This window comes from Lipotes vexillifer, unplaced genomic scaffold (assembly GCF_000442215.2).
Source record: "Lipotes vexillifer unplaced genomic scaffold, Lipotes_vexillifer_v1.1 scaffold481, whole genome shotgun sequence".
Lineage (NCBI taxonomy): Eukaryota > Metazoa > Chordata > Mammalia > Artiodactyla > Lipotidae > Lipotes > Lipotes vexillifer.
The window spans coordinates 2,058,032-2,066,924 of NW_006789873.1; the positions used below are offsets into that span (position 1 = coordinate 2,058,032).

The following is an 8,893-nucleotide window of genomic DNA, read 5'->3' on the forward strand; positions in this document are numbered from 1 at the left end:
GGAAAGAGCCAGCAAGGAAGCGACTGTGAGGACACAAGATAGAGCAGAGACGACAGACTAAGCAAAGGCACAGGGGAGTCTGACAAATTCCCAACCATTAGCAGAAAGCACCCCATGTGAAGGGAAAGACGCTTCCAGGAGAAGAAAGCTGCCGGTTATGGAAGAGAGGTGTCTGCCTTCTCTGAGAAGTGAGAAGGGTCATCTGCTGAAAGTGAAAGTGGGTGAGGCAGGACGACTGTCGTTTCTGAGAAGATTTCTGAATATTGCTTTGGAGAACAGCACGGGGCCACTGGCACCTTGAACCCAACATGCCTGGAAAGAATGTTATCTTTTTTCCCTTCAAACGACCAATTCCTCTTATTTCTCTACCCAGAATAAAGGCAACACTTTTCCCCTGGTCACCAAGAAACAAAATCTCAGTCACTGCAGTCCTCTTCTCCCTGCCTTTCTATCTAATCAGTTAATAATGAAGGTCCTAGTCCTGCACATCTCTTTCTTCAACCCCGCCCCCCCCCCACCAGCCCTTTCCATTTCAGTCTGCATGCATTTTAGTAGAGCCAGAAGAAAGGCTATTAATGAGAGACGCACCCCGCCGGAGTTGATAAGAATCTTCACATCTTAGAAAAGAGCCAAGTGAAGTTCAGAGGGGCAAAATCATTTTCCCTTCTTTGCTATGCTGTTGAGATCAGAACACGGCTGTAGCACATATAGAAACATTTTTCACATATACAGCAAAACCGAGTAGTTCTATGTTCTAGTATGCTCAGGGAAGAAGGGGCAGTAAACGAAATCTCCAGAGAGCTACCGTTTCCCCCTTGAATTATCTGTAGCCACTTCAGCTGGAAATCTTCCTTAAAAGTGTTATATTCCCCACCTCCATTTCTTAAACAGATTTGACCAAACAGAATGTCACTGGAAGATCTCTATTCTAATCCCAGCTCTGCCACTTACTAACTGTGTGATTCGGAGCAAGTTACTTAGATCGGCTGAGTCTTAGCTGTTGCCTCTTTTAACTGGGAAAAGCATCTTTTGCCCTGCCTACTTCACAGGGGTTGCTATGAGAATTAAATGTGTGAAAGTACTTTGTAATATGTAAAATACCATATGAGTGTGTATTACTATAATTTAAGGAAAGGTTAGTGAGCCAGGTATCTGTAGGAACATCCATTATTTTACAGTTCAACGCCAGTGACACCCTCAGGGTCTATTAACAGGCTCTCAGCCCTAAGACCAAGCCACGGGCTGATTTTGTAAGAACCACTGTCCGCTTTTCAGTTTTCCCCTCTCCTCCCTTGCTGCTAATAAACCTTTAACCCAAATGTACCTCTTCTGATTTGCTGCTTCTCACACACTACTGGGTTGGAAGCTTATTATAATTGTGCATAAATTTTATTTTTTTAAAATTTTTTTATTTTTTTAGATTCAGAGGTCAGAGAGCCCCTCCTATAAATAAACTGATGAACCTTTGTGCAGTCTATGGAAATCTGGTTCAGCCATTTAGAGGCCTATTTGCTTACACCTCATATCTTCCAGGGCACTGCAATTACCGGATAAGTGGGCTCCACATGTGAAGGGCTACTATGTAAAAACCTCATCATAATTTCTCCCGACACAAACAACCAACTAAAAACTTGTTCCCTGATGGCTCTGGCTATATAGACCAGTCACCATCAGCACCTCTACTGGAATACAAATCCAAGCATTTTCAGACAGACTTTACTCTGAAGAGACAGCACTGTCCAAGAAAAATAAACACTCTGCTACCATATACATGATTTTGCATCCTAGGACAAATAAAGACCACTGTTCTCAGTTATAATTAGAAGTTAATCCTGACTTACCTCACTACCATGAGGCAAGTAGTGACAAAAAACAAGGAACAATGTTTCAAAATACCTTTGAACAATGTTTCAAAAGTCCCACAGCCAAGAAAAAATTCTAACCAGGTTTCCTTTTTGCACCAAAAGCTAAAAATAGCCACAGCATAAGCAGTAAACAAGACAGGTAATATCATTTGTTTCTTTTGTAAGCAATGGTGCAGAGCACATCATCTCAAGAAAGAACTATATTTGCAAGTGCTTCCCCCAATCCCAACTACTAAAGATACTTACTCCTATACTTACCAAGCTGTGACGGCTCATGATGGTTGTACTATTCCTCCGAGTTCTAAACATGTAAGGTTGAAAAACCTGGGAAAGGTCACTGAAAAATAAAAAATAAAATGATTAATGTCTTCTCATATAAGATGTCCTTCGACTGTATTAACGCCAACTCTCTGGTTAACAGTGAAATCGACAACGGCTCCTCGTTTGATAGAATGAAGCAACTCCTCACCGTCCTCCTCTTCAGAGCTTCCCGAGTGGTGTGCTGTGGATTACAGGTTGGCTGATACTGATCTCCTCCGGCTTGGGGGCCGGCTAGGAGAGGTATGGGGCGGAGCTCCAGACTGGTTGTCTCCAGCTCCTTCTGGGCAGTACTCACGCCCCCAGACCGGTTACCACCAGACACTGGCAGCCTCATCTGTTTACCCCAGAGGACCTACCCGCAAATGTTACTGCCTTCTACATGTGCTATGACATGAGAAGGGCTGGGGAGCCCTGATGTCCAGTGGGAGCCCTATCAGCACATCTCCCACTATTGCCCTAAACATGTGTTCTACTTTGGAACCCTGCTGTCCAACTACATCAGCACACCTGGAATCTTGCTACTGTCGCCCCTTCTGCCTCAAATGCCTTCCCTCCCACCACCATCTGTCCAAACCCTTCCTCTCCTTCAACACCCATCGAAAATGCCAGACCCTCCACAAAGCCCCTCTTCATTCCACAAACCTAATGCGCTCATTCCCTCCTCTGCACTGGGTGGGAGCACAATGGGAAATCAGATGCTTCTTGAGACACCAACTTTTTCATTAAAGGAAAGTGTGCATGTGGTTTAAACCCCTTGGTAGAGGTGTTTTGGTCATCCCTGCAGTCCCTAACAGAGTGCCATGCCCAGGACAAGAGGTCAAGAAGGATTTTCAGGGCTGAACTGGACTGGGCTGCAAGGGACCGTGGAGATCACCTAATCCAGCTCTCTGAAATTTTAAATGAGAAAACAGAGACTCGACAAGGCTAAGTGACTCATTCCTGATCACAGCCAGTTAGGGAGAAAACTGGGACTAGGCCTGGTCGCCTCACTCCTTCTTCTGTCGCATCACGCTACCTTTCAAATAATTACTTAAATCATGATTCATAAAAACCCAGCATGTTATTTCTACAACAGTCTAAATGCAGGTCAACAGGCTCACCCCAGTCCCCAGCAATTGCTGGCTTATGAGGTTCAAAAAGACAACCAGAAAAGACCAGTTTATTCCTATAGTGTCAAAAATAAATGTAGAGCTGAGGACAGCATTAGAAAAGCAAAGAGTCACTCCACCATTCCCTCAGTTTTGAAATATAAAAAAAAAGGTGAATCTGTTTTTTCCCCAAAATAAAGATATTACAATCAGTTTGACAGACAAGGATTACCTCTTCCTTTGCCTTCGCTGTGCCTGACTAGTGTTTCTGGCTAATTCTACTCCCATCCCCTTTTTTTGGAGTCATTCCATTTCTACAGGGTCTCACGAATTGGCTCTAAGATGAATTGCCCACTTACAAAAAGTGAAATGTAATAGGCTCAAGACGTCTGCCAACCTAACCTTCACTATCACAAGAGTCTAACTTAGAATAGACCCTCTGGTGACTTAATTCACATGAAAACACAAGACCTTACGCTAAAATTCAAGTGTCAATTCTTTCGATTATTTTCGAAAACCTGTGCTTTCACTGACATGCCACCCTTCTTTTTTTATTGACCAGAATGCGTTTCAGGCAGTTCTAGGATCTGAAAACATTATGACAAATCCCAATCACTTAATAGGACATGAATATGCCATTTAATTACAAGTTATTAGATAAACTGCGATTTATTGAAGTAAACCTGTGTTAATGCCAGGGTTCCTAAACTAAGCTTAGAAATAGCAACTCTTAGACGCAGGTGTCAAGTTGCAATCCTAGTTCCAGGGGCTTCAGTCTGACATTCAGTGGTGTAAATTGGGCAGGGCAAGCAACTTGTTAGAAGAGCCAGAAGCTTCTTGTAGTTTCTTTTACAGTGGGCCAACAGAGCCCCAGGTAGAGAGGGCCCCATTTTCCCCACACTTCCCAGAGTTTGGGGTCAAACTTTCACTCCACCTTGGGACCCAAGTTACTGTCAAGCAAACAAGTCCCCACCCCCTCAGCATGGAGGACCCACATGAGCTCCAACTCTCACTTGAGGGAAGGAAGACTGCTTGCAGGGGGTTGAGGAGCCCCTGAACCCTGCACTCCATCTTCCCCAACTGTGCTCACCTGAGCCCTTGGATCAGGGGAGCGCTGTTGGCTCTCCTCAGGGTGACCCCATCAGATGTGTCAGACTCCAAGTCCAGCTCCATTTTCTCCTGAGCCATGTCGGAGACTTGCAGGCAGGCACGGCGGACAGTGCTCAGCTCCTGGTGCTTAGCTATGGACTCCCAAGACTCTCACTGCAGGACTGAGCTGCTGGGGACTGGCAGTTGGGGGCGGGGGCTAAGGGGCGGAGGCTTGGGGGCGGGGGCGGAGAAAAGCAGGAGAGGAGGAGGAGGGAAGGAGGATGAGGATGAGGGAGGGGAGGAGGACGGAGAGGTCGTGGTGGACGGTGACAGGATAAAGGAAGAGGAACGAGTAAGGGGAGGATGGAGGGAGGAGGTAAAAGAGCAAGAGGGAGGGAAAAAGGATAGATGGAAAAGCAGGAAGACAAAGAGGATAAAAGGAGGAGGACAGAAGGGGGAAAAGAAGACAGGGGGAGAGGAGGGGGGGAGTGAAAGAAAAAGGACGAAGTATGGGGAAGAGGAGAGAGAAAGGAGGGAGCAGAGAAGGACGGGGAGGAAACTAGGCAGCGGCGGCACTCATGCTGCTATCTTTTGGCCAACGACCTCAAGCGGGGCCGGGCTACAGACACCCCAGCTGCCCGGGCAGCACTAGCACCGAGAAGCTGACAGTCGGGCAGGGCCCGGCCGGGCAGCCTCGGAGACTCCAGCTCCCCATGCTCGGGGATCCGGTCCAGTCCCCCATGCTCCGGGACCCGGTCCGGAGGCTCCCCTGCGATCGGTGCTTCTCCTCTCCTCGCCCCCCCTCCCTGCCTGGAGGACAGGTGGGGGGGTTCGACCAGCCGCCGCCGCGGTGCCTCCTTCTCCTGTCTTGGGTTCTAATGGCCCGGGGGAACCCCTCGGGGCCAAGATCAAATTCTACAACCTGCCGCCTCTCACGCCTCAGAAGCGGGAACCTCCGCCGGGCCAGGTCTTCCGCGTCCGGGGACCCATCGGGTCCTGCGCACGCGCCCGGCGGCCGCGCCAATGGGCCCGCGGGCACGGAGCATGCGTGGGAGCCCCGCCCGGCAAACTTCCTCCAAAGGGGAGGAGCGTTTCCAGGGAGCCCGGAGCCTTTTTTGACTGCATTGGCCCGGGGACCCTGGCGCCCGATTTTGAAAAGGACCAATCGTTTGGAGATGCTGGAGCATCATCTTTCTGGAGGAGTTTGGGCCAGTATTCATGGGAAAAAGAAACACGTGGTTTCCACGTTTTTTCGTTCCCAATTCGTATGCTCTGACTTCTGTGATCCTCGCTCGTTTCTTAAATCCCTCGACTTTGTTGGTCTCTGTCTGGAGGGGCAGATTTCTTTTTCAGATCATCCATTTGGATGCACTTGGGGTGCAAAGGGAAGTGAATAAACAAAAGCAATGGGGTAAAAATAAAGAGAATCTAGTGAGAGTTCATATCGTTAGTGAGAAACACTCGTCACCATTATACAAGCACCGTTCGCTTCAACGATATTAGGTAAAACCCTGACGAACAAGTAGCAGAACCAGAATTCTTGTGTGAGACCTGGAATTACTTTTTTTTTTTTTTTTTTTTTTTTTTTGCGGTACGCGGCCCTCTCACCACTGAGGCCTCTCCCGTTGCGGAGCACAGGCTCCGGACCCGCAGGCCCAGCGGCCATGGCTCACGGGCCCAGCCGCTCCGCGGCATGCGGGATCCTCCCGGACTGGGGCACGAACCCACGTCCCCTGCATCGGCAGGCGGACTTCCAACCACTGCGCTACCAGAGAAGCCCTGGAATTACTTATTTTATTGAACACCTGCGTAGCAGTTACTGTGTGCTAGGCAGTATTCTGAGAGCTTTAGAAATATTAACTCATTTAATCCTCACCACTTGAATGACCCTGGGAGAGAGATGGCCTCTGTGTTGTGTTAATCATACATACCTAGAAAATACAGGAAACTTAATAACCAGGAAATTTAAAATAAAAAAAAAATCATCTTCTGCAAAAATAGTTTTACCTGCTTCTTCAACTCAGTTGTACCATATTAAAACTTGCCAAGCCTAATCGTCATTTTAATCCTCAATATTTATGTGTTCTGACCATAATAGAGTTTTTAAACCACTTTTAGATAGTTTCCTTTAAATTGCCTGTATTTTCCTGCCAGCTGGATTAGAAACACGAGCTCTGTGTTTAGATATCAGTAATGTTTAGACATGATGAGATTTGATTGGTCTATTCATTCAGAATATATCCATTAAACCTTATTACCTGCCAAGAATAGTAACAAACTCTTTGAAAAGTAAAATAAGCAGTAGAGTGGAGGTAAGAGCTACCTGTTCTCTGATGTACTCCATATTTATCTCTTATTCAGACAGTTTGGTTTTGACCCTCTGTTCTGTATTTAACCATTGCCTTCTGCAGTCACCCTGACTTTACTAAGCTTTAGCTGCCATCTTTCATAAACTTTCCAGCTTACCCTGGGAACTTTGGCAGTGGCTTTCAGGAATCTTGGTACCAGCCCAGATTCTACTACTGCTACCTAGTTATGTGCCATTAATCTCTCTGGAATTTTATCAACTGTAAAATAGAAATGATTTACCTACTTTACAGGATAGCTGTGAAGGACAGGTTATTTAAACCTGTATTTATTCATAAAATAATCTAATAAGTATTTGTCGAGTACTTATGGGTACAAAAATAGTATCCAGAGAAATATCCAGAGGCGCCTGGTCTGTCTTTTCACTTAAATAGAAGGGCAGAGGAATCTTGGCTTTGCCACTTAGTAGTTGTAATTTGAGTAACCCCTCCCGGCTTCGGTTTCCTCCTTTGAAAAATGGGCATTGTGATGGCGCCTAACTCACAGAGTTACTGTAAGCATTAAATGCGATCACATATTTCAAGTGCTTAGGACAGTACCTGGCACATAATAAGTGCCCCCCAAATGGTAGCTATTGTTAACCTGTCTTATATCAGGAATGGAAACTCCAAATCGTCCTCATGTCTGGGGTTTAGGTAACCTAATTCTGCGCAATATAACTACACTTTTCTTAGTCTATTCTCAGAATGAATGAAGAATGATTATGATACTTCATGTTATACATGAACTTGTCATGAACTGTCTCAAGATAATCCCATTATTTTAAATTCACCACTGATTAGCTGAGCAAGGTTAATGATTGAACCAATTGAGATAAGTATGTGAAAACATTTTTTTAAAACTGTAAAGTGCTATACCACGTTATGACTATTTTAATAACTCCCATTTCACTCGTTTCACTTGCCTTCTCTCCCAGTTCTCTATATGGTTCCTAAAATGTGTGGTTTTTCAAAATTATTAGCATGGAGTTAAGATTTCACTACTCAATGTGGCTCATTAACTGGTGGTGAAAAATTCTAAAAGAGCAGTTCTTAGAATGTTTCGAGCCATGATAGCATTGTTAAATGGAAACACTGGAATGTATATTAAATTCTGAGATATTTGCTTTAAGAAAATAAGCCTCCCTGCTTTAACCCCAATTTTTTTCTTAGATGAATAGCTTCGAGCAGCTAGGTTTTATTCATTGTAAAAATATACTGTATGATTATGGTAAAACACACACACACGGAAAACAATGATTTGTTTGTGCGATTGGTTCAATTGTGTTAGCGCCTTACCAGGACCCTTTGGGAGTGGGTGGTCCCTAAGCACTTAAAAGTGTCCCCGCTCACACCCCCAGGCTTCAGTGTTTTTTAATTGCAAAGGTGTAGGGTGTCTGTTGTAACAGGATGGAAAAATTCGTCCTGGGAGATAACAAGCTTGTTGGCCTCAGTCATAACGGGACACTGGGCTAACCAAAACTGAGAAAACTGGGTATTAGACTTGGGGCAGAAAGGATGGCGCTCCCATACACCTTATTCCATTCTTTCTTTCCTAAATAATGGTTAACGAAACCACGCCAGGGTTAACACAGGAGCGGAAGAACAACCAAGGTGAGTCTGCACTAGGGAGAGAAGGGAGAACCGGGTTTGGGGGGGAAAGGCGGCTCCCTCACTGCCTGTGCGCCCCCAGCAAGAATGACACAGGCGCCTGCGATAATGCTCATTGCTTGCGTGGTAAACAGGCGTCAGCGGGCCGACCCAGGACGCATGCGCAGAGGGGCGGTGCCCAAACGATTATCCAGGGCTGCAGGTTGTAGTTTTTGTTTTTGGCCGGAAAGGCTTACCCGGGGTTGCCTTGGCTGAGAGAAATAAAGGAGAAGGATTCACGGATTCAGATAAATTCCTCATTTTCATTACAGGCTTGGAGGTGGAGGATCTCAGTGTTGGTGCCCCGAGCTTGGGAGTTAGGCGGGTCGGAGCCAGTCCTGCCCCACTTTGTGCCCACCGGTGTTGGGGATGGTAGGGCTGCAAAAGTGAGCACGCACTCGTCTAAGAGCTTCCTCCTTTCTTCTCTTTCCCCCCTTTTTCCGCTCTCCCTACATCAGCTCCTCACTTTGACTTGTGCTTATATGAACGGGAGCCAGAAAACCTTGAGAGCTCCAAACTAAGCTTCGGCACGGAC

General features: G+C 46.1%; 1 protein-coding gene across 5 annotated transcripts in view; it reads right to left on the minus strand.

Annotated features, from left to right (window-relative positions):
- Positions 1 to 4,462, minus strand: part of PABIR2 (PABIR family member 2) — a 21,323-nt gene extending 16,861 nt beyond the window's left edge. For 4 of the 5 annotated variants that reach the window (XM_007462887.1, XM_007462886.1, XM_007462885.1 and 1 more), the window contains exons 1-2: positions 4,365 to 4,462; positions 2,124 to 2,202 (exon numbers count right to left, since the gene is read on the minus strand). In XM_007462887.1, coding sequence (XP_007462949.1) covers positions 2,124 to 2,202; positions 4,365 to 4,462 — 177 coding nt within the window. Of the gene's footprint in view, positions 1 to 2,123; positions 2,203 to 4,364 lie in introns of those variants that run through there. The other variant, XM_007462888.1, reaches the window with a different exon arrangement.
- Positions 4,463 to 8,893: the final 4,431 nt, after the last annotated feature.